The sequence below is a fragment of the Pezoporus wallicus genome, unplaced genomic scaffold (assembly GCF_028554395.1).
Source record: "Pezoporus wallicus isolate ANWC-B61680 ecotype Strahan unplaced genomic scaffold, APGP_CSIRO_Pwel_v1 contig_5967, whole genome shotgun sequence".
NCBI classification, from domain to species: Eukaryota; Metazoa; Chordata; class Aves; order Psittaciformes; family Psittacidae; genus Pezoporus; species Pezoporus wallicus.
This window is the reverse complement of record NW_026639377.1, coordinates 1,893,155-1,919,228: the sequence shown is the minus strand read 5'-3', so window position 1 is coordinate 1,919,228 and position 26,074 is coordinate 1,893,155. Positions and strand designations below refer to the sequence as shown.

General features: G+C 40.1%; 1 protein-coding gene across 8 annotated transcripts in view; it reads left to right on the top strand.

The window, feature by feature from the left end:
* The window catches only part of ANO5 (anoctamin 5), a 59,780-nt gene that overhangs the window by 1,677 nt on the left and 32,029 nt on the right, over positions 1 to 26,074 (top strand). The window contains exons 2-5 of one of the 8 annotated variants that reach the window (XM_057414404.1): positions 10,747 to 10,791; positions 13,600 to 13,670; positions 19,989 to 20,036; positions 25,881 to 25,922. In XM_057414404.1, coding sequence (XP_057270387.1) covers positions 10,747 to 10,791; positions 13,600 to 13,670; positions 19,989 to 20,036; positions 25,881 to 25,922 — 206 coding nt within the window. The remainder of the gene's footprint in view (positions 1 to 10,746; positions 10,792 to 13,599; positions 13,671 to 19,988; positions 20,037 to 25,880; positions 25,923 to 26,074) is intronic. The other 7 variants (XM_057414406.1, XM_057414407.1, XM_057414405.1 and 4 more) reach the window with 7 other exon arrangements.

The window sequence follows — 26,074 nt, the reverse complement described above, 5'->3', positions numbered from 1 at the left end:
TGGCCACTTAGCTTCTCTGGGAGAGCCTGGTGGAGCTAGAGTGTGCTCTGGAGTGGAGAACAGATGGGTGTTACAACCTCTTGACAGCAGCATGTTTCCAGCCGTGTGGGTATTCCTGAGTCATTGACCGTCCCACTGCCTGCGAGCAGGGAAGAGTTCTTAGGAGCTGCTCTGGCTGGGGTCATGCTTCTGGAGCAGCTTGAGGCTAAAAGATATTTACGAAATACTCAAGAAGCATTTAGAGAATGAGGTTAGGAGTCAGGTTTGTAAACGTAATTCCACAGATGTCAGTTTTCCCATCAGTGTCTGGTAGGTTTTTATATTCATCAGCACTGAATATAAGGAGATATGTGGGATTTCTGTGCACAAGGGTGATTCAAAGAGTTTGCCATTTAGGAGCACAGAACTGTCCATACAAAATCTTGTGCCAGTTCAGTTTTTAATTTAATTAGCCACTTTTCTAAAACAGAAACAACCTGAATATGGGGTGATGTGAGTAGACTTTTTAAAGTTTATGTCAATTTGTCATCCGAAAAATCTCTCAAGGTTAAAAGCACCATAAAATCTTCCTTAAATATAGTTTGAAAACGGTTAACACTATGCATATATTGCCACGGGGACATCTCTTCAATCCAAAATCTGCTCTGTGCTTTTAAGGAAAAGCCTTTTTGTAAGGAGCCTCTTAAGGAACCTTCAAGCTATAGATGCCTGATGTGCATGAGCAGGGTCTGTATGAGTCAATAGGAACAAGAAGAAAAAGCATCTGCTGCTCATTTTCCTGAAGGATGTGTTTGTATTTGGATACTATGTGTGTATTTAATCCTGGTTTCCTGCCGCATTTCAATAAACTTGAATGCTGAGGAGCAGGTTGTGGGGATGAAAAACTACTTAAACATCAGCACAAAGTGTAACTCTCAGAGACTGTGTTAAGAGGCTGTGTGCCAAAACTCCTACCTGGAAGGAAGCTTTCTGGCTTCCTGGTGGCTTACGCTCATGTGAGGTAATAACTTCCATTTTCATGAGCATGATTTTGCTTTCTGTTGGGATGTGTGTGCCATTTACCTCAAATTGTAAACCCAGAGAAAACTGAACTTGCAAAACTGGGTTGTAACTATCAGAGGAAGACCACTACACTATATTGTTAGGAGTGTTTCTTTGTCTACGCTGTGTTTTACCAGCATGAAATGTTAATGCTGCAGTAACTGTGTTGTGGGATATATCCCAAGACTGTGGATCTTCTGGAAACTCCTCATTGGCTTTCTGCTATGGTTTGAAGTATGCTGCCATTACACATGTGGTTCTTCTTCTGAAACTTCCAGGAGTCTGATTTGAACTCAGAATGCTCTTAAGACTGGTCTGAATTCAAATGCTTCCTTAGGTTGGCTGTCATCTTGCTTATATTCCTCTAAGAAAGATAGCAAAGCATAGGGAAAAACTGCTGGTGTGACTGGAAAATGCCATTTGTGACACTGTGTTGGCTTCTCATAATGCCTCAGCATCCAGGACCAAATACTGCTGTCATTTTATAGAATGATACTTCACTTATTTAATCAGAATTATTAGGATTCATACTAGCAACATAAAATATAGGCCTCTGTGCAAAACTACATCTGTCTCTAATTACTGGGGTGCTGTATGTAGTAATTTCTGGTCTGTTTGTGGAAATGCTGAATGGGATATCGTGTTCCCACCGGGCTAAACCAGAGCGTTTGTAACGTGAAAGCTGTTTGAGAGATTATGCCCAGGTAATGAAGTAAAAGCTCGGAGAAATTTAGACATAGTTCAGAAGAATATAAAAGGCAGGGGAGAAAATACTCCCTTACACTAACCAATGTGTAGTTCCTGTGTGGAATTTCTTTGCTGGCTGCAGTGTGTCACTGCGGGGGCACAGTGTAAATACAGGTTGGTTATTGGAAGTTAAAACTCCTTTTAATGGAAAACTTCAACTTGGAGGAAAGCCTGCTTTCGGGAACTCATTCCAACAGTGTCACATTATAGCTGTGGTGCTTTTAATGGGAAAATGGAAATATCAAACCCACTCCACTGCAGCTGTTAAATATGGATTTTTACATGGAGATTGTGTCAGTTTAAGAAAAAAATGAAAAGAAACCACCCTTGGACTGGTGACTGCACTTGGATCTGAGTAAAATTAAAACCTCTGTGTCCTGGGTTCAGCAGTAGCAATCATTTCTCCTTCTTAGTAGCTGGTGCACTGCTGTGTTTTTGACTTTCAGCCTGGGAACAACGCTCATAACACAGTTTTTAGTTACTGCTCAAATGTTTAGTCTGACCAAGGACTTTCTGAGCCTCGTGCTCTGCCAGGGAGGAGGGGAAGCTGGGAGGAAGCAGAGACAGGACACCTGACCCAAACTGACCAAAGAGGTATTCCATACCACAGCACGTCATGCCCAGGATGTAACTGAGAGTTACCTGGAAGGGTGAGTTCTCTGCAGGGTTGGACTAGGGATCGGTCGGTGCTCAGTTGGGGGTGGCGAGTTATTCGGTTGGCAGGTGGTGAGGTGTTGTATTCTCTTCCCTTGTTATTTCCTTTGTCATTATTATTATTGGTGGTAGCAGTAGTGATTTGTGTTATACCTTAGTTACTAAACTGTTCTTAACTCAGCCCGTGGGAGTTGCATTCTTTTCAATTCTCCTGTCCGTCCCCCCGGGAGTAGGGGGAGGGAAAGAAGGGGGGGAGTGAGAGAGAGACTGTGTGGCTGACAGAGTTTAAACCACGACACTCTGGAAGCATAATTATAGCTGGAAATTTTCCAGTATTTGCTGCTGTTGAATGAATTGTAGAATCCCAGACTGGTTTGGGTTGGAAGGTCCTTAAAGCTCATCCAGTTCCAACCTCTTGCCATGGACAGGGACACCTTCCACTAGACCAGGTTGGTCCAAGCCCTGTCCAACCTGGGTTTGAACACTGCCAGGGATGGGGCATTCACACTGAAGTTGTGCCAAAAGTCTGGTGTTGCTCCTTGGAAGGTTTTTGTAACTAATTCTTCTCAACTTGCAAACAAAATTTAGAGTTACTTTGCTTTTCAGGCTTTTATTAACCTGTGCGTTAGGAACACATATTGAGAGCTGCAGGCTGTGTTGAAATGCCAAGTTTTGCGCACTGGGGAAGTCTCCATGGAAAAGATAACTGTATCATAAAATGAAAGGGCATTTAACATCTATGTACCAACGAGAAATGATTACTCTGAGGCAAGGAAAAACTAGGATAAGATATAAGTGTGCTGTTGAAAATGTGCCTTTTAAAATTATGCTGAGAACTGTTGGCAGATATTTTGTAAAAAAAACCTAAAGAAACCTACAAAAAAACAAACAAAACCCACACAAAACCAGAAAATCAACCACAATTGTCTTAATATTTAGTATTTGTAAACTAATGAGATGTGTGTGTATATATATACATACATGGAAAAGTACAATCACCTAATACAAATGTGGTTGGACAAGGGGTAATGGGTTCAAACTTAAACAGGGGAGATTTAAGTTAGACATTAGGAGGAAGCTTTTCTCTGTGAGGATGATGAGGCGCTGGCACAGGTCACCCGGAGAAGCTGTGGCTGCCCCATCCCTGGCAGTGTTCAAGGTCAGGTTGGACGGGGCTTGGAGCAGTCTGTTCTAGTGGAAGGTGTCCCTGCCTGTGGCAGGGGGCTGGAACTGGATGAGCTTTAAGATCGCTTTCAGCTCAAACCAGTGTGGGATGCTATGGCAATTTTAATTAAGAAGGTGTAGGTAGTGCAAAAATATTGATGAGAGTTGCTGTGTCAGATGTAAGCAGCAAGTTAATAATGCAGTGAACTCTTCCACTACTTATTGTTATCTGGGAGTTGAACTGAGGAGCAGTGTATTTGACAAGTTGTGCCTCCTGATCCCACAGTAATTTTATTTGGTGCTGGCTTTTCATGTGCCCATGTGTATAAATGCATGAAGGGGAAGGAAGATCCTTGTGTTGTATTGCTAGGGGTAGTTCTTAACAATTATAATTATGGAAGGATTTTGAGGTGTTGGCTAGCTGCAGAAAGCTGAATAATATGTCAGGACTTATTTACAGATTACATCTTGTCTGTGGGAGTTGATTCTGGTTTGGGACATGATTGCTTGGATTATACTATAGAGATGCATGTTTTTCTTTGGAGGGCCTCCTGTGAGAACCTTCAGCTGTATAAAGCGCTGACTTTTGTATGGTGCTCATTGTTTTAGTTTGCTACGTACCAAGAAAAGGTGTGTTAGCAGGAGAGTTGGCGCTGCTGATAAAATGTGCAGAATAAGGCAGGACACCTGAACCAGTGCTGGAAACTTGTCTTGTGCAATGGTGCTGACATGCGTTGTAAGCACTAATTACCTCTAATGCAACATAATGAAATTCTCAACTCACCTATCTGGGTAGGCTTTAAAGGGGTGCAGCCCAGAAAGCCAACTGAGTGCTGGGCTGCACCAAAAGTAGTGTCTCCAGCAGGTCCCCTTCCACTCTGCTCTTGAGACACCCTGCAGTCCTGCACCCAGCTCTGGGGCAACAGCACAGGAGGGACATGGAGCTGTTGAAACAAGTCCAGAGGGTGCTATGGAGATGCTGCGAGGGCTGGAGCAGCTCTGCTCTGGAGACAGGCTGAGAGAGCTGGGCTTGGTCAGCCTGGAGAAAACTCCGGGAAGACCTTAGAACAGCTTCCAGTGCCTAAAAGGACTACAGGAAACCTGGAGAGGGGCTTTGGAGAAGGACCTCTAGGGACAGGGCAAGGGGGAATGGCTTTAACCTGATAGAGGGGAGATTGAGATGAGATCTTAGGCAGAAGTTCTTCCCTGTGAGGGTGGTGAGGCCCTGGCACAGGTTGCCCAGAGAAGCTGTGGCTGCCCCATTCATGCCAGTGCTCAAGGCCAGGTTGGACAGGGCTTGGAGCAATCTGGTGTATTGGGAGGTGTCCCTGTCCATGGTAGGAGGTTAGAACTGGATAATCCTAAGGTCCCTTCCAACCAAAACAACTCTCTGGGTCTTAAGTGTAAGCATATTTCTCCAGAGCAGCTGATTGAATACCTTAATTCCATACCTGCAGTGCTCATATTGCAGTAATGCACCAAAGGCTTCTGAATGTATTTCTGTGTTCAGAATACATCCATGTGTATATCTGGATCACTTGTTTCACCACACATCAAGGCAGAACTTGCACATGCTCTTGCACACTGCAGACCTGCATTCAGCCTCTCTCTTTAGGCCCTGTTCTCATCACTGTTTCTGCTTTAGATGTAAGCGGTGCTTAAGAAATGAGAAGAGAAATTGTCTTTGGTCCTGTTAGCACGGCTGTAATCTGGAATTTTCAATAGATCCTATAGATCAAAGGTTGTGGGATTTACTACTAATTTTCACTGGTAAGGTAGACTGTTACAGCTTGGGCCACCCAGAATAAATTAAGAATGGATCAAGATTTCTTGTTGCTGTTGCTTGTGTTAAAAGACTTCATCCTAGGCTGCTGCTTCAAACCTGACTTCTTTCCTAGTGCACTCATTGCCACATAACAGTACAAGCACCTCATTATTTCGTCATGTTGGTTTGTCTGGGTCTTTCGGTACAGTTGGAGCTGTACTTCTGTGGTTCTCAGTTAGGACCAGTAGAGGTAGTGAAGTTGCACATGCTGGTTTTTAGGAAATTAGTATATCTTTGGGTAAAGTGCAGCCTTATAACTGGAGATCCGAAGTGTTCCCCTTCCTTAGCAGGCTGCCAAGTGTAAATGTGAAATCTGAGGCCTTTGGCAAGAGAGCAGTGCCCCAGCAAGCTGTGTGGGTACATCGTGATGCAGATGGCTGGCGTTTCATTTTCTGCGCGAGCCCTAAATTAGAAAGTGCTCCATGGTTTGTTATTCAGAAGGGTTTTCTTTAACTATCAGGTAGGTGATTAGAGAGCTATGTCTGCACAATTTACAGTGGGCTAGAAATAGACTATGTTGATGAGTAAGGACTAGCAGATGTGGCTTTGAGGCTATTGGCAAGTTGGGTGCCCTTGTGTACTTCAGCTCCTTTGGTGGACTGGTGCTTACAGAAGAAATTATGGGTGATAGAAGCCATGGTCTGTGGCCTTGCTTGTTTTCTTGGTTGATGAAAACTGTTTCTCTCTGAGGTCAGTATATGAATCCCAGCATTCTTTCATTATCTTAAAGCACTTTGGACCGAAAATATTAATTCTTGCCAAGTCCAATTCACAAGAAAAAATATTTTAAATGGGATTAATTTGTAAAAAGCCTTTTTATACTTATATTTTTGTTGTTTAGGAAGAGAAAGTAAAATACTTGATGAATACACTAGCAAAATTGCAAGTGATATATTTAATTGGAAGCTTGACCAAAATAGAGTTGAACTAGGCAGAATGTGAGAACCAGAAGGAAGGAAAAATTGCATCTGAATTGTCAGAAATTAAACGTCCAAGTAGCATGAAGCAAAGGAACACTGCCACAGGACAGTACGTTTAAGGTGTGGGTTTTTTATATATAGTTTTTCACTTTCTTTATAAAAGTGCAAGTTATATGTGATCCTAATTTATACTAAACCTCTTCCCACAGGTTTTTCACTAGCTCTTCATCATTAGTTCCTTGATCATGTTTTGGTTTTCTCTTACAGTGTCTATAGCAGATCTCTCATAGCAGAATGGACATGTAACGTGTCTATAGAATGGGCCCTCCACTACTTTGGAAAACTTTTATATTGCAAATACTGAAAGAAATCAGAGATTGTGTTCTTTCGGGGTTACACCAGTCATGTCAGTGGAAGTTAGAAAAATGCATTATGAAGGATGCCTTAAGATTTTAAATGTATCTTTGGCAATACTAGGAAAGCAAATCTGTACCTAACACTTCTTGAGGTGCTCAGAATTCCTTTGGGTTGTGATCGGAAGCAATACCATGGTGCCCCTTTGTCCACCTTCTCCTGAAGGAGATGTGAGAGCACCTGTCAAAGCTATTGCCTGAGCTGGGCGTCTGCCTCTGCAGTCAGATGGTGCTGATGAAACCTGTCCCTGCACATATAAATAGTCTGAGTGCAAACAAGCCCAGCCGTTTGCTTCATGACTTTGGCAGTCTGGTATTCCACCACCCTGCTCTGACGAGGTTTATTTGCCATCCTGTTCCCCCCTGTTTATGTGCATCTGAATGCTACACAATTTAAAAATACCTGACTTTATCCCACTCTCACTGGTCTAGGCTTTCTTTTTGATTGCATCTGAACCTATTTATGAGTTTACATATGTTATTCTGCAAAGTTGTGATAGCTGGAAGGTGTAAGTGTTAACTTTAGTGCTCACAGCATGCCTTAGGTCTTGTATATACTGGTGTATACAATATGCTAATAGTTATTGCCTTAACCACATTAAAAAGCCATTGAGGTTATTTTTTACAGCACTGTGCTTGTGGGGTTTTGCTAAAAACATTTACATGACTTTTTTTTTCCTTTTGTTTTTGTTTTGTTTTTCTTCTTTTTTTCTTTTTTTTTTTTATCCCAGTGCCTTTTAATTAGAGGGGAGGTTTTTCAGTTCTTTAGAAGAGAAGGCAGGTGAGCGTAAACCTCAAATTCTGATTTAAAATAGCTATTTAGTTTACTAGAGATGAGAACTGAGAACTTCATGTCTTTTTCAAATGCTAAGTGACATTTTCTTATGGTTAGGAACGGGTTTCTCCTCCATTGATTTATGCCTATATTAAGTAATTTTTTTTTTTCCTTTGACTTCTTATGTGTTGATAACTAGCTGTTAATTGGAATCACTTTTTTAACAATGAGGCACATGCTGAAAATTAGTATGTCCATGGAGCAGCCTATAGTTCAATGCAATCTGTTTTCTTTAAAAGGAAGCATAAAGTTCTTTTAAAATATTCCCAATTAATTTTGTTTGATTTACTGAGAATTTAATGTTTTCATTGTTAAGAAATAGTTTAAAACTTTTAGGAGCAGTTCTGACCGTGCATAAATCACCACTTCAGACATAATCCTGAGACTGAATCTTTGTCTCAGCAGTGCAGTTATTACCCTTCAGAGTAACAGGTGAAGTAATAACACTGATTTCACTTTCTCAGGAGCCAGCATACTAGGTGGGTCCTCAGTTCCCCATGGCAACTCCGTCATCCAGCTCTGGGAGGGCATGGTCAATATACACATAAGTTTAATTAATAAGTCATTTTAAAGCTCTGTTTTTCCTAGATATGGAAGCACTTAACAATAGTCATTCTGAAGCTGACTTGGAATGAGTGACCTTCCTCCAGAAAGGTCTTTGTTCAGTGGGCATTTTTGTTAGTGACTCAGTGCTGAATCAGGCTTGTTAGCAAAGATGGAAATGGGGTAGAGTAGATCCTGCTACAGCAGTAATCCCATGGTGGTATCTTGGGGAGCAAAGGTTGTACGTTCCAGATTTAGTGATGCATAGTCATGTTTTACATTGATTTCTCTTTTCGGTCAGCCAGGTGAGGGTATTGAATAATGGCTGCAAGGCATCTAGGACTAAAGTTTTCTTGCTTTGTCTGGTAAGGATGATTAGGAATTTTATTTGTAGCACAAAGTAGCTACCTCCCAACAACTACAATGCAAGTTTCAATGGGTATGTTTTTTTGTGGTGTTTTTTTTCTTGGGGGGGGGGGTGGGGGGAGGGTGTTGGTTTTTGTGGATTTTGTTTTTTTTTTTCTTGGTTGGTTTTGGCTTTGTTTCTTTTTCTGTTCATTTTAATTTTTACCTGGACCATCAAAATTTTGCTCCATGATTCTATGCCTGAGCATTCCTGGCTGTGCCTGTGCTAGTGGTTAAAAAGCTGAGTAGTTTTTCATGGGTCTTCAAGGGCAAGTAGCACAGTTCATGTGGTTGAAATCCCTTCTGCCCAAGCAGGACAGACCTCTCTGTGCTGTTTAGAAGACCAGAACCTGGCCTGTGGTGTCCTTCAGAGTGCTTTCCTTCCACAAAGTGTACTCGTAATTAAGTCAAGCGAGCAGTCCTGTGGTTGGCCCTGTATCCTGGCCCTTCTGTTTGCCTAGTTGAGGCACAACTATTGTGACCAGGACATGGCTTATGATGGGTTGGACTTCCCAGAGAATGTGCAGCTCAGTTTTGGTGCAGAGGGGTACATCACTCGTCTTGGATACCTCACTTGTTCTGTGGCATCATCAACCTGTGCCACTTCCCTCACCCCAGCAGTCAGTTAAATAGGGAGGCCTTGATTTACAAGGTCACAGTTCCTTTTTTGTGATAGCACTGCGTACACTGGTATTTGATGAGATTTTAGAAATGAAATGGTCAAAATAATCAGGATTTATTTTGTGCTTTTATGTTTTCTTGCAGGTGTCTTGAGTTGTAAAGTCTGGATGACCATTGTAGTCATTGAAGAGAAGTGTTAGGAAAGTCTCACATGTGGTCTCAAAATTTCTCTGTATTTGTTCTGTAAGTTGCAGATACAGCAGTTGAAAAATTGCATATGTCAGCATCTAGACCACGAAAGATTTTTGTCTTTTATCATGGAATGAATAGGAAAGTTTCGAAGGACAACTTTTTGATTCCTGAAATATTAATCATAGTAAAGCACTTCTTTTAACCAGTGGCTCCAGATGGGGAGTTCAGTTCCTTTTATCTTTTCCCAAATTGTCAGTTTGGCCATGTAGAAATAAAGTGATTCAGGCACAGAGAACAAAGTTAAACTAATGTAGAAAGGCTAATCATTTCCTTACACAGGAAGCCATTTTTCATTCTTCTTATAGAAATCATAAGGACCTTTTTTGTGGGGTAAACTATTTATATTTTAAGAGGCAAAAGTGGTCTTGATTATATTCTCCAGTCTTCAGTTCTGGATGTTGGTTTCTGTGAGCTGTTTTGGATTACTGGTGATGTGATCATTTGGGTCTGTAATTGAAATGGAAACGCTCTGTAATTCTTAGGGATGGCATGCTGAAAGTTTATGAGTAAGCTGCCCTGCGGTAGGGTGTAGTTTGGGACAGTTTTATGTTAATAGTGCAAATTACAGGCTGTGTGAAGCTTCCTTATTTCCAATAAAGTGCAAACTCCCAAGACACATGTTTAAGGAGTTACAAATAGCTGTGTGCACAACTGTAAGGCAGTTGGAGTTGACAGTTACGTTGGGAAAAAGGCATTTCTGTCAGCTAGAATATGGGCATGCCTGTGAAAGGGCAGTGATTTGAATAAATATTCAAAGAAACAATTTTAATGAGTTTTGATAGTCATAATGTTCTGTAGTTAATTTTGAACAAAAAAATTGCCAGGACTGACTGCAATTTGTACAGATTCTGTTTTGAAGGGCCTCTTATGATTAATACATGTCCTTATTTGTTCTTGGTGTGCAGACGTTTCTATCTCTTCACATACAGTAACGTGTGTAGTGTTGAAGAACAACATATGATGGTTTTATCAGAATATTATTGGTTTATTCCCATCTTCAGATGCAAAGTTGTCATTTCTTGAAAAAATTGAAAGGGGCTTTGCTTGCTAGCAGAAACTGTCATGGTCCTCCCTGCTGCTGGTGTGGGTAAGTGGTATACGTGTTTGTGTTGCCGGAAAAGGTGCCTGGACAAAAAGGTGAATTTTGGTGTTTATAAAGAGGAACCTGCTCCATGCTGTCTGTATAGGTCACAGTCTGTGGTTTCCAGGGCTTATTCTTTTGTTTGATATAGTGACTGTATTGTGAAGGAGAGAATTACTAAATAGGTTCATGTTAAAAGTGGGTTTTACTTCTGGGTCTTACTGAAGTGTTTTTTCCTTTTAAAGATGAGCTTGTGATTCTCACCAGGTTCAAGCCATCACCACCAGAAGGTATTGTACTAACCAGCATTAAGCCTTCTTCCCTTTTGTGTGTGTCCACTGCCCTTTTTTTTGATGCTGAGAGGCTCTTGGTAGTCAGACTTAAGTTTATATGGGTCATTGATGTCACATACGAGCCAGGCTTTCTGCAATGTGATTTGCAAGTTATGTGTGGACAGAACCAGCTGGGCATCTCTGTTCTGGGTGCTTGTTGCAGTTTTGGGTTGCAGCTCTTTCACACTTTCCTACATGACTTGGACGTATGTTTCTTTTACTGCTCCTATTCAGGAGCTTGTGAATGTATTAAGTATGTTGTACTTCTCAGTTAATGTTTTGCATTCTCTTTCTGCCTTCTTGTGTGCTGCTGTAGGGTTATTCAGTTTTATTTCCTGGATTAGAGATATGAAAAGGATTTAATTCCACAAATACGTAAGTATGTGTGGAATCAGCAGTGTTACTGGGAGAGCATTTAAAAAATCATTGAAACACAGATTGGTTTGGGTCGGAAGGGACCTTAAAGCGCATCCAGTTCCAGACCCCTGTCACAGGCAGGGATAACTTCCACTAGACCAGGTTGCTCCAAGCCCCATCCAGCCTGGCCTTGAGCACTGCCAGGGATGGGGCAGCCACAATAAAATGTGGCATTCTGGATTGTGCTTGTTTCTGAGGTTAAACGTTGACAGCTAAAGAAAGGAAAATCCAGGTTTGTTGCCGCAGGCTGTGGTATCAGTTCAAATGCTCTCAGCAGCACAGGCAAACTGAGCACTGCTGCTCCAGGGACAAGGTGCCAGGCTGTGTCTGCTGCAGAGGGTCAGGCGACAAAACATTTGGGCTTTCTGCTCATGGACGCTGGGCTCACTCCGTCTGGTGAAAGCAGCAGCAGTCGCCTGGTTGCCAGGGCTGTAGGTGAGCAGGCCGCAGAGTGGGATGACGATGATCCCTGGCTTTGGTCCAGCAGGGGTCTGCTGTCTTGATATGCTGCAGGGCTTGCATAAGCTTAGAGCCAGCCCTGTAGGAAGGTGTGGAGCCTCTCCTTGGGAACATTATTGCAGAAACAATTTCTCACAAAAGTTAATCTGAATATTTTGATAGTTGTTTTTTGGGTCAAGACTTCCATATTGTTACTGCAGTGTTCTCCTGTTATGTGCCATTTGTGTCTCTTGCCTGCTGAATGTTTGTGCTGTGCTGGGAGGTGAACTGAATTCAGTTCTGTCCCTGTAAACCTTCACTGTGTTTGGTGTTCTGTTTTACAGCATAGTCCCTGTATGTAGCATTTATGATATATTTAGGAAGAATGATCCTAAGTTAATTATCTTCACACTAACTTTTTAGAGGTGACTTAATCTGGTCCTCACACATGTATCAGCATATGGAAACACCTTTCTGCAAGTGCATAAGTAAACCTGAAGTGTTCAACTTGTATTTACTAATACAGATTTTGGAGGCATAGTTTGCTTTAGCAGATGTGTGACAACCTCAAATGTCTTTAACATTCGGAAACTTCTTCATTATATGTTATATACTATTATATACCATTACCCTGTTTCTGATCACATCATATGGACAGTTATAAATTACTGAGACCATTTTCTGTAAGTGAACTTAAGCAAAAATTATAGGAAATAAAATGTTCTCAAAGTGTACTTAAGTAGCTTATTATAGATTTTCAAAGAGCCAGTGTATATTCTGCCTGGATGCAATTTTGACAGCAAATACTTACAGGTTAAAAAAAATAAAAGAAGTAGGTTTGGTTTATTGATAGGACTAATCTAACCATAGTTGACAGTGGTCCAGTCTAAGATGTGCCAGTCAGTGTGTTCAATCTAAGCTATATCCAGCAATACTTCCTTGATGGAGAAGGGATTGTGATGAATCCTGTTTTTGGAAGGAAGACCATTCTTAGGTGTTCTAGATGTGCTAAGCTGTTTTCCAAACTGCTTATCCTTTTCCATTGGGGTTGGAGTTATTTAGATGCCTGATTTAGGAGGCTGGTCTGTCTAATCAGCACAGAGATTGTTCTTTACAAAAACTTCTTGCAGCAGGAGCCTAGCTTATGGGCTCTGAATTGCTATCCAAAGGAAATTGGTGATAGAGTAGGTCCAGAGCCCCAAACCTAGCCAACATCTCAGTATGATTTAGGGATCTGAAGATATTCAATGTAGTTTTCCCCTACAATATTAATATTTAAATAAGTGTCCTTGCCCAGCTGACTATACTTGTTATTTTAAAGTTCAGTGCTGTTGTTAAAATTAAGGTAGGAGGTTTTGGGAGTTTGTTGTTGGTTTTTTTTTTTAAAGAACAAGAAGCCAAGTAATTAAAGTTGTTACTACTGCTCTTGATCCTGTTGTCGTGTCTCTTTTATGTGGGCATCTGTAATCCTACGTTATACATCGTTAATCCCTTAGCAACAATAAAACTATTCAATTTCTAGCAAGCAACTCCAGAGATAACTGAACTTTCATACTGAGGCAGTAAAGCTCCAGGGGCAAGGCCATCATGGGAGTAACCCAACAGACACTGGAGACAAGGAAGACAGGGTTTTTCTGTCACAGCTAAAAATAAGTTTATATGACTGCAAGGTTATAACCGGGTAATAAAGACTGAGTACACTGAAGGGGAAAAAATGCTGTGAGACACAACCATTCTTTCTGTATTTTCTGCTATAAGATCTTCTGGTTTTCTGTAGCTGAGTATTATTTTCCAGCTTTTGCTTGTTTGTAGTTCCGTGTCCGCAAGGTTCATGTCATTTTCAGATACAAAAATACTTTAAAATAAGTAATGTATTTATATGAATCTTATCTTTCTTTCAATGTTCCATAGGGGAAGAATGCAATGGACCTTTATGTGAAACTATTTCAACTGCAGGATCAGAAGTCCCTAGCAGCTCTGAGGTAAAGTAGAATACTGACGTTGTTAACATACTACTGGTAGGAAGAGAGAGGAACAGTTGCTGTGAAAGAGAGAATTACTTCTACAAATTACATTTCTTATAGATTGTCTTATACTTCCCCTTTATCCAGGTAAACTTTTTCTTTCTATAGGTTTTTTTTCAAGGAGCAAAACCACAAATGTCACGCTGATGCTCACTGAGTGTTTTAAGGGACTTACCAGTGTTAGTGCGACAACACAGCAGTGGTAGAAAACAGTATGGGCTTAACAGTGTTTCCAGTATCAGTCTTGAACTGAGAATCACGTGGTCATCTAATGTTCTGGCAGGTGGAAAAACATAATGCTTCTTCACAAACCTACCACTTTGTTTTATGCTGTGTGTTACATTGCTGGATTGACAGGGAAATAGAGGCACCCTTGCATTCCTCTGCTCTAGGAACTGCTTGACAGTGCAGCAAGACTTAAGAAAATGAAGATTTGAGTTACAAGAATACCTGTTCCCTGGAACTTGTGCAATATGAAAAACATTCATTTTTTCACAATACCTCTCTGCTTAATATCTACAGTCCACAATATCTTAAATAGGTAGCAGTGTGTGGTTACTATTTAGGGAAGAAACAGATTTAGAAACAGTATTGATAATGTGTTCTTGAAATTTGTATTTTATTTTAATTTCTATTGTCCGATTTCTTTATTATGGTTGTTGTGCTTAGAGGAAGACAGGAAGAGTTTTAGGTAGGAAAAGGAATAGTTGCTCTGTTGGATTAGAGCCTGATACAGGCCAAGAGCACTCAACAGAAATTGACTGTTGAATTGAATGTTGGAAAACTGTAGCTGTTCTGCTGAACTTGTCCTCGCCTATCTGCAAGAGGCAAACTTGGAGATGGTCACTTGAACACAGAAGTGCTTCCTAGAGTATAGATTTTTACTTTGCTAGCACATGCAACTGTATCATTTAGATGTTTTCATAAATCTGCCTGTTCCATCTTAAAAATTGCTAGTAAGTTCACCTTGCTGCTTTCTGAATCTATTGTAGGAGTTGTAGTAATCTTACTCTCCAGGAAAGTAAGAAAAGGAAGGAAACGTGGGAGAAAGAGTGAAACGTGTTCTTTATGTAGAAGCATGGGATTTTAACCTTATTTTGTTCGAAGGGTGAAGGACTTATGATGAGGAGGGGAAGGAGGCTTTGATCTTGAGCACTTTCTTGTCTGGGAGGTGGTCTCCTTATGAAAAATGTATGGTTACCCTCTCAAAAATTTCTTTTTGATAACTTCATGCTGCCTCATTTCTTGTTTTCTGCTTATGCCTGTGCCTTACGTAATTATTCCTCTTCATAATTTGTTCTTAAATATCACAAAGTATTGTCACATTAGCAATATTAGTCTGTAGTTGATGTGGTGACTTGGTGGGGGGTTGTTAATTCTCTCTCTGCCTCTAAGAAGAGACAGCTTATTTAGCTTTAGGTAGTTTGTTTCTCCAGATCAGCTGGTTATCTGATGTTTGTTTGCATTTCAGTTAATACTTTCCTGTCCTTGGTGTTATCCTACACTATGTCCCCTAATACAGCCTCATTTATCTCATTTTTGCTTTCTAAGCACTAGCCAGACATAAAGTTACAGTTAGTTTTATTCTTCTTGCCCAGTTTTGCACTCTTATTAGTCACAAGAGGCTTGATGATTAGTGTCCTAGGTAGTCAGGGTAAGTCTATCCATAAAGTTTTTCAATTAATTTATTCCAACAGTAAGACAGCCCTGAGATACATATATTTTTTAGCATTTAATGCTAACTTTTTATTGCAACATGTTGTCACAACAGGAAGGATTTCTTTTCTCTGAGTTCTAGGATGCCTTTTATCATCCTTGATGCATTCCCATAGGAATTGAACAGGGTCATCTCACCCAGCATGAAAGTCAAGGCATGATTTCTCCTCTTTTTACCAAGACCCTTCCAAGCTCAGGTCAACATGTTTTGTGCTCGTTTTGTCAGATAGCACATTTCTCTATTTTGTGATTTCACTCTGGGGACAGGTTGATCATGTCCTTAATTTTGCTCATGCAGTTGGAAAATAGGAACACTTGAAAGTCTTACAACAATTTAAATGAAGTATTCTTAAAACAGAAATGAAATTAATTAATGAAAAGACCATTGGGAAAGAGTTAAATGAATTTACATTCTGGTCACAACTGTTCTAGTTGTATTTTGTTTTAGAATAGAAGAAACATGACATAGAGTCACTGTATATTTCTGCTCAGCACCTGGGAGAAAAAGCCAAGGCCTTATTGTTGATTTAGCAACAGAGGAGGGAAATAAAAGAAGTCTAGAAAAAAATATAGTGAGCAAAGAAGGTTACCTATTCATAATTCAGTGGTATTTTTCTTTATTTGCCATCTGTAAAGGAATATGTCCTTTGGATGTAAGAACAATACAAGTAGAACAAAAAAGAAGGTGAAAAACATTCTGTAGCCAGCATATATATACAGAAGTCCAGGGCTCAGAAAACAGCTGAATCTCCCGTCAAAGCTGCATTTTGTCCATCTTCATGATTTTGCCTTTGTGCTCTAATTCACTGCTTCTTGCCTATTTTACACTGGATTTTTACTGTTTTTTTTTGTTGTTGTTTTGGTTTGGTGGTGGTTTGGGTATGTTTTTTTTTTTTTTGGTTGTTTGGTGGGTTTTTTTTTGTTTGTTTGGTTTTGTTTCGTTTTGATCTGCTTTTTGTAGAGTCTCCTTATTTTTCTTCTCTTTTTTAAACTCCCACAAAGAGAAAAGAATCAAGATCACTTGGAGTTCAACAGCTTTTCATATCACAAGCTTTATAGCATGAATCATTTCTAGATGCTTTGCCATGCAGGGCGGCAATGAGATTTTTAGCAAACAGCAGACCAGAGAGGAAAACTAAGGATGTGATAGGAGTATTATGAAATAGGTGCTGCAGTGGAAACTGCTTCAAATAATGCCATTGTTAAAGCAGTAATTCACAGATAGACGGCTGTAGGCAACTGTCCTAATTGAGTCTCTGTGTAGGATCTGCTTCAATCAGTCTTTATGGAGTTCCTGTTCCAAGAAATACATAAATGCCTCTCAGAGTCCTTTCAAGCCAATTGGAAAATGAATGAAATAAAACTTGAGATTTTGGTTTTCCTCTGTGCTATTTATGCAAAGAGCGCACTAGATTATATAATGGTGCAATTCTGTGTTGCATCTCTGTGCAGTGATTTTAATTAGTTGCTCAAGTTACAGAGTAAATGAGGATGAGGCCCACTGACAAAACAGAGTTCCTATTCTTGAGAGGAAAGAAGTCTAGTTAGAGAATTCAAGATTGGCAGAAAGGTTAAAAAATGGAATCTGTATTAAATTCCCTAAGAGTTAAATTTTAGGCCATTCAGTTGTAAAATAAGTACAGATTTTGTGGAAGACTGCATCAGTCATTTGTAGTGTATCTATGAGATGTATACAGAGGACTATTTGTTATTCCAACTAAGGACAAAGTAGCTTAAAATGTTTGCTTTGTGTATGTGGACTCTGAGTTTCTCACCCTCCAAAAAGGCAGATGGTTGCACTACTCTGGGGAAAACTACAGCTTTACTCTCTTTACCCTCTTTTAGCTGTGAGAAGGTAGGAATTAATTTTGTACAGTTATATAGGTAATTCTCATCTTTGGTAATTTCATACTAGGGAAATGCTCATTAGAAAATCCTGTTAATCAGGATTTTTCCATATTGTAACTTGATAATGAGAAAATCTGAGAAGAACCTCTCTTTATTTTAACCAGGTTAGCAGAAGTAAGTTGCCAGAGCTCCAGCGGGTGTATTAAAGCAATGCATTTTGCCAAAATGAAGGGTATGACTCATAGGGTTTTTAGGTGTCCTTTCTGAAAGCAGAGCAAGAAACACCATCATAATGTGCATTACTTTCCATGCTTGTTCATTTTTTCCATTCAGACCAGTAATAGAGAGAAACGTGAAATGTCATTATTAATATTGGGAAGGCAGTCCAAATCAATTTTAAAATCTAGAAGGAAATACTAAAAGAGTTCTTTCAAGTGTAATTGCAAAACACAATTTGAGGAATATTCTGGGGAGAGAATGCCCTGAAAACTTGTGGATGGATTCGAAAGCACAAAGGACCAGCCCAGTGCTGCTGCCGAGCACTGCCAACCTCTGTGTTCTTGGTTTTCATTGCAACAAATCTGAGTGTTTTTAAAAACACTGTTGGTTCTTGTTTTGCAAGTCATGTGTAAGCAAGACTGGAGAACCTTACGAAGTGGTGTCTCTTTACAAGAGTTCTTACACTTTAAATGTGCAGTAGAAGGTTTGATCACTGATTTTACAATAGTTAACCCCCATGACTTGAGCTAATTAATTGCAGATGGTTGCAGGTTAAGTTCCCTAGATTGACGGGAAGGCATTTCACAAACTGTAGAGAGGACTATGCCAGCTGTGTGTCTTCATCTCACAGTTTAGTGCTCCACTAAAATCTCATCTCAGAGTGAAGCGGCGTGAGCCGCATATGTAGATCAGTGGGTGCCTAAAACCATCTTTATATCTAATTGTGGTGGAGGTGGGGAGCTGTGGGTTGGATGAGAACAAGGTGGAGATATATAAGGACACCAGCTTGGATGAAGGGGCAGGTGACTGATGGAGAGTAGGAGCCGTAGGCAGCAATGAAAAGCAAGGCTGCACCTCCCCTGATGTCAGGTTGGTGCAGCGCTTGACATGACAGATATTTTCAGTGTGTAGCTGGAGAAGAACTTTCCACTTCAGTGTCTCCACCCTTGGTTCTCTACAAATAGTGCAGGTTTGTCCAGCAGCATCAGGGATGTGAGGATTAGACTTTTAAACCCAGTTCAGACTATCTTAGGGTAAGAGCACAGTAGAGCTCTTTATATTTGCACTGCATCTCAGGTGGATACCTTGCCAAAAACCGGATCAATCTCTCTGGCTGAATTCTGAAAAGGACATTTTCATCTTATTTAGATAAGCAAATACTCAGAGATGGCATCACTAAGAAGGAATGTCAAGATGTGTGTGTATTACTTGCAACGTAAACAGGAACAAAGATAGCATGGTTTGGGGTTTTTTTTCCACAAAATAATGGAAATGGACCTCAGTGGTTGCTCTCCAGTAAAAGTGCAATGAAAGTGAAAAATACTCATTTCTAATTTAAAAAAGATCATAGAACTTGATGAAAATTGGATTTTGAAAAATACACTTTCTGAAATGTTACAACTGTAAATGGATGACTGGTGGTACAGGAGTGGAATGCAGTTAGCATTCTGCTGAAAGTTGATTTAATCCCATAGAGAACTGTCATATTTCCATAATGCGCTCACACTATTTGGTTGCTGTGTTAAAACCTGTCAGTCATTTGTTTCCAGAAGCAAAACAAGAGTGTGAGATATTACTTTGAAGCAGAATGAGATATTGCAGAACCGTTTAGGTATTGCAAGCCATTATTCATTCCAGTGAATCTCAAAATCCCTTGCTCATGCCATCGCACAGTTGTGTCCAGGACCCCAGACAGCTTATGGATGTGTGCCTGTAGGGTAGCTGTGCTCTGCAGAGTCCTCTGCTGCTGATTTTCCTGCCAACAGGATGATACTGACCAGAGGACATTGCAGCACCCTGCAGGCCCACACGCAGGAAAATAATGAGCGCCCAGATCTTGTACAATTAAAATCTGGGGAGGGCCTCACCAGGCATTGCTCAGAACTGGAAGCTGGGAAGCCTTTGCTAGTCTCCTTAGGCATAACAGCCTCAATTACTGATACTGGTATGCCTTGTCTGTGCTGTAAGATGAATAATTTGTCTCCTTGTATTTGGTTGGTTGTTTTTTTTTTTCAGTGCACATGGTATAATTTCATTCTGTACTGAAGAAATACCTAAGGGGTGTTGCATTTAATCTGAATGCAGGTGCAGCCAACTGTGCTATGCACATCTCCTCTCTTAGATATTAAAATAAGTACTGTTAAAAGTTCATCTTCATCAGCTTGTAGATGGTATTCTGTGTGTAGACTTTATTTTTATAAAGGAAATGCTGAGGAATACTGGACAGCTCTTATTAAAAGTTGTTAATAATTTAAAATAACATGGGCCATGTAGAAGTCAGCGGCTTAGGCTGGAGACCCAGCTCATCTGAGGAAGTAGAGCTTCGTGTCAAGTTTTACAATCTAGACTGAAAATCCAGCTATCACTCTGAATAGCTTTTACAACAACTTAAAGCAGCAGCTACACTGTTTCTTCTCAAATAGCCTTTTATTTTAAAGCCTCCTTTGCATCATTGCTAACAACATTATGTTTTTCCCATGATGCCACTGGCAGGGCCTAAACAGCACTGAGACTACTTTACTCATCCCTGAACATCAAGTGGTAAGCAGTAAGCAATATTCATGCTTCCTTGCATGAATCTGTGTGGTGTCTTCTATTAAAGTCCCTCACAAAAAAATTTTCCAGTTTCAAGGATGCCATCCTTACAAAAAAAAATGTTTTTTTTTTCTAGATTATAAAAATGAATGTGGTTTCGGCATTTATTCCTAGTGATGGCTTAAATGGTCAATTCCAGGAAATCAAAAGGATAATAGACAAAATTGGAAAGTTAAGATTGGTGGAGAAAACTGGAAAGTTTGCTTTGTTTATCATTGCTTTGGTTTGATGGGATGTAGGATATATTCTGACTCTGGTGTTATTAACAAATGTGGGATTCCTTTTTATTGGGATAACCTGGAGGGCTCTGAGAGTCAGCATGGTACTTTCAAATGTTTGAAAGAGCAAGAAGTGAACACTGACAGCAGTTGAAATGTGTGGCCTCTTTTTTTTTCTTATTGCAGGCTCTAATATGGAAAGGCTCAAAATAGCCACTTCCTAAAATTTGCAGACAAGAGAATTGCGTTGTCAAATATATCAGAAAACTTGAAATAATCTTTTTTTTTCATGGAGAAGAAAGTCACAAATTCATTTAAGCTAACTGAAGAAGTACATGCTGAGGTGTATTAAAACTGTCTGCTTGCTTACATTGGGCTCTGGTGTCTTTACATTAACTCATGCGCTCTCTTAGCATCCTTTTTATTTCCCTTTGTTGTATTCTTGTTTAATGTGTCCTTTTATCCAGAGAGGCTTTTTTCCTGCGCGTTTAAATTAGAGTGCAAATACCTTGGTGTCTTAAACTGCTTTGAAATGCATGTTTTCAAGCTTTCAGATTTTCATGTGGTTCAAAACTGTGGTAAAGGTGTAAAAAGAAGCTTGCAAGTTTTAGCTACCAGAAATATGTGGGCTTTTGTGTTTATTGGAGTGGGAAAGCTTTGTGTGCTGCTTTGTAGCCTGCATGAAGCATAACTGGAAATGGGGATGTGTGGTGTTGAGAGTGTTGTTAATACACTTCTTTCGAAGTGGATAAGCACTTGTGGATTCCTCCAAGGAAGAGTATTGAAGAGAACTTGATGCAAAGGGGATCTCTAGTGTAATGGGATCTGAGTTTATTGTGCATAAACCAGGAATGTGCCTTTTTCGGTTTCAGTGGAGTGCCTGTATATCTGTATATGTTGTGTAAATGCATTTCCAGGAGCTTGTTGCTTTGGAAAATAAATTTATCAAAACAGTTATATATTAAGTATAGCGGCACTTAACTCAGCATGTGTTTCCTGTAGCTGTGAGCACGTTTAATTCAGGGAAAAGGGGGATTACATACATACTCTGTGTGAACTGAGGATCTGCTTGAAGGTGATAATATTTTTTAAGACATTGAATGTTTCCCACCCTTTCAATTAGGAGGCATAGTTTATATTTTGATTCAGCTTTCAAGCCTTTATATTTTCATCTATTTCTGTAGTCTTAAAAATATTCCTGCAGTGGATTGTTAATTCAGAAATCAACTAATTGCATTGTTAATGTAGTTATTTTGGTTTATGACATGGTCTGTGATTAAAAACTAATTTGCCTGTATGATTATCAAAGGTATGCAGTAAATAAATATTTGGTTTGTGGACTTTATCTTGTAAGCAAGCAGAAGGTTGCAGGTCTGTTTTATTTTTTAATTTCAGGCAGCTCTCTTGTCTAGTAATGTAGGATTATAATATAACTCCTAGATGTGCTGATGGGGATCATGTTAGTAACATCTCAGCATACCCATTAGTCATAGCCAGAGGTTTTACCCTGCTGTAACGCCAATGAAGCTAATGGATTGGGTTTCTCCATCTCAGATTACTGTTGAGTACTACTTTGCTGCTCTAAACCACCTTCCCACTCTGAGATACAAAAAGCAGAAGACTGCTGAGGTCTGAACCTGCAGACCCAGCTCTGTGAGGCTGGATGCTTGGGAAACCTTGAAGTCTCCAGAATTAGGTTTGGGAATGGTGTTTCTGAATGTATGCTCCTGAGAAATTTGCAGTTTTCTGACTATTAATATGAAAAATGCTGGTTTAAGCCAAGTTCCTCTGTCATTAAGTATAGACATGGAGAGGGCTAGGGTGTTTAGCAGTGAGGTGTACTTGGAGGACGCTCAGTTGTGTAGAGGGAAAAAGTTGTGCTAAGCGGCGTTTAAGGACATAAATTTCCTGTTAGGTGGATTACAAGAAATAGAAGTCCTTCTGAGTCCTGTGAAAAATATTCAGGATTCAATCATTCAGGTATAATCTGCAAAATATATTTGCTTTTCAGGTGCTGTGGTACCTTTAAAGGTCAGCTGGCTGTGTACCTTGGTGGCTGAGCAAGGCTGTGGACATGTCTGCTGCAGTCTCTATCCCTCAACTTCAATACAAAGTTGTTTCTCTGAAGCACTTTCTGTTAGTGTTTAGTGGTTGATGCCACATCCAGCAGCTCTCTTTACCCTCTCCAGTTCGTGGTGACTGGCTTGTTTGCTTTGGCCCTGCAGATGCATGTCAGAGCTATCTGTGGGAGCAGAGTGGCCAGGGTCTGGGCATTGAGTAAAAACTCTAGCAGGGCAGGAGAGCTCTGATGGGTTTGGAAGTAGCGTGTGACCACCAGGCAGCATTTATGCACTTCACCCAAACCAGTTTGGTTAGGACTGAACGTGGGGTGTTACACAGCCTTGCTTCGTCTTGAGCTGTGCTGTGTTTATTTCCGTAAGGACAACTTGGTCTTTCCTGTAACTTGTTTAAGTTGGGATTTCCTACTGCACGGATTCAGTTTTTGTCTAACGTAAGGATTGGAAGTCTAGGTACTTGGGAGGTTGTTTGTTGAACATAGCTCATTCAACATTCGGATCTCCAGTGGATGTCTAGACAGAAGTTGATGATGATGGTGTAACTAGAAATATTAATATGCAATATATGTTATAAGTGTTCAAGGCCAGGCTGGACAGGGCTTGGAGCAGCCTGGTCTAGTGGAAGGTGTCCCTCCCTGTGCCAGGGGGTTGGAACTGGATGAGCTTTAAGGTCCTTTCCAACCCAAACCATTCTGTGATTCTATGAATACAGTTCCGTAAGTACACAGTAAGTTCACACTTATGTAGCCATGTGAAAATAGCTCTTCGTGGTGGATCATTACAGTGTTTAGTTAGCACATCTGTCCACATATGAAGCCACTTAGTGCTTTTAGAGATAACGAGAGTATTAAAACCGGGAAGTTAGTACAAGAGAACAGGAGAGCAGTATTTGTTTTTGAACAAGTAGTTTTTGTGAGCTTGCTTTGTAGATGATGGATTTTTTTTAACTTTCTGGAAGTGCTGGTAAATGCTGAACCCTTGCAGTAACACCATTTCACAGATCATACAGTGACCTGGATTGGAAGGGACCTCTGGAGGTCTCCTTGACCAATCTCATACTCAGGGCAAGGCTGACTTCAAACTTAGATCAGGCTGTTCAGTCAGGGTCTTGCTTGATCAAGCTGCATGATCTCTGGGATAGAGATTACATGGTCTTTCTGGGCAACCTGTTGTACCTGTTCCCATTCAACCACGCCCTCACATCCAGTAGGAATTTCCCTTGTTGCAACTTGTAGCTCTTGCCTCTTGAGTTTTCACCATATGCCTTGGGGCTCCATCTCTTCTCTAATCCTCATAGGGTATTATTCAGTTTTTCAGAATCTTCCAATTGCTGTGTTTGCTGCGCTGGGATGTTTTAATTTGGTTACTTGTGTTCCAGAAGGTACACACCACAGAATATCTGCTCTGATGTTCCTTTAATGACTACAGGCTGTCTTAAGATCAGTTAATTTAAATACAGTTTGGGAGACAGCTGTTAAGAAACAGGACCACAGAATCAACCAGTTTGGAAAAGACCTTTAAGATCATCAAGTCTAATCGTTCCCCCAGCACTGCCAAGGCCACCACTAAACCATGGCACTGAGGGCCTCATCTACACAGTTTGTGAACACTTCCAGGGACGGTGACTCCACCACTGCCCTGGGCAGCCTGTTCCAATGCCTGAACACCCTCTCTGTGAAGAAATTATTCCTAATATCCAGTCTAAACTTCCCCTGAGATGTGCAAATCCATAATCTTTTATGATTCACTCATGCAACCAATGCATATTACTAAAATTTGATATATTTTAAACCTCCAAGGGCACATGTATGCACAGAAGTGTCAGAGTATGCAAGACTGATCTTGTTCTGCTTGTGAAATCCAAATGCAGAAAATGGAAAGGAGTAATTTATGGGTTTAGTAAATAGGCTTGTCTCTATCCATGATGAATATCTGATGTACAAAAGGAGAGAAGTGATGAGTATTCCCCTCCTTAAAGCAGATCCTACTCTGATGACTACAGCATTTTCTTAAACTGATAGTCAGACCTTTAATGACTGAGCAGGATTCTGATACATCTTAGAAAATCAGCAAACTTTGATGGCACTAAAGATAAATTATTACTGCAGTTGGATGGAATAATCTAATTGTAGCTGTGCTACCCAAAGAAACTGGGACTGTTCTTTGACAGGAGCTTTTCTGAAGTAGATATTATTTATTGATTTATTTTTTCTTTGTGTATATGACTTTTATTAGTTCACTGGGACAACGTCTGTGCTCACACAATCTCTGTCTTTTTAAGTTAGTGGTTGGGGTGCTCTGGTTTTAGGCCAATTCCCAACATTGTAAATTGCTAGAAGGCACTTTGGGATTTACTTGCTGTAATGCTGGATAATTACAGTACTGTCAAAGCTATCTTAATTTGATTAGATTAACACCTAAACAGTTGCAGTTTGCTTGTAGGCACAACTATGTTTAAAAACCCCACAAACTGTAAGGATAAAATAGAATAGAAAAATGCTGTTCTTTTTCTTTGACTGGATTTCATGATTTTATGAGCCTCTTAGTCTTGCATGATTCTCTTCTGCTTATAGAAGAAAAGCATTTTCTGAGCCAGCTGTCTGATGTCAATCTTAAAAAATAGTCCGATTGATCTGCTGGAAATATATCTCAAGAAGGAAAATGGCAAAAAAAAACCCAACAGAATTGCCAAGGAGAGAAGGCAAAGAGGATTGAGGCATATTCAGGAAATAATCTTTTAGCATTTTTGTGTTACTTTGATTTGCAACACAGTGTTTTGAGCTGCCAAAAGGCTAGAATAGCTTCAGAAATATTTTCCATAGGGCATGGATGGACAGAATAGGCTACAAGTGGTTTCAGCAGTTACCAGGGTATCTCATGAAGGTGCTTAAAGTTGTACAAGCATATGGAACAACAGGGATTATTATTGATGTCAGTGTTATTATCTATTATTATTGTTGTTATTAAATTTGTTCCTATTTGAAAATAAATGCATGTCCCGCTGCATGTAGATATCATTGCTTGTAATTTTGGCAGTTCTGGAATTACATGATTGCCATTCATCTGTTTCTGTCCTAGTGGGTCAAACCTAATACAAGCGTTACAGAAACATGCATGCACTATTCATTAGGTAGTTCTTGTTTTGTTACCTTTGCATTACATTCAAAGAAACTTTGTTGGGTTTGGTGGGGTTTTTTAATTTATTTAAACATCCCAGTGATGGCAGTTAGCATTATGGGAGTCACTACTTTAAAACAGCCAAGCTTATTCCCAAAAAGGATGCCAGCACAGCTTAGCCCTTACTAAAAAAAGATATTAATAGTCATAATGTTTGTGGATGCTTGTGTTTTTCTACTAGTTGGAGGCTTTTCCTGGCTTTTATAAGGACTTGGATTTCTTGCTAACTTTACTGGAGGGTATGTTTTGAAAGCAGTTGAGTCAGTTCTTGGAGAGGAGCAGTAGCCTCACTAACTACTTGTTGGTTATTCTGACAGAGTGGAAGAAGATATAATCTGTTCCTGAAGCGACGTCTCAGGGTAAACCAGTGAGAAATGATACTGCAAGTGGCTTGGGTGGCTGCAGTAATGACATGCTTCACTGTGTGATGCCTTTTGTTAACTGGGAGCAAAGTTCACCATTATAAATACTCTATGCTTTCTCACAGGCTTTTTCACATGCATCCTTTCAT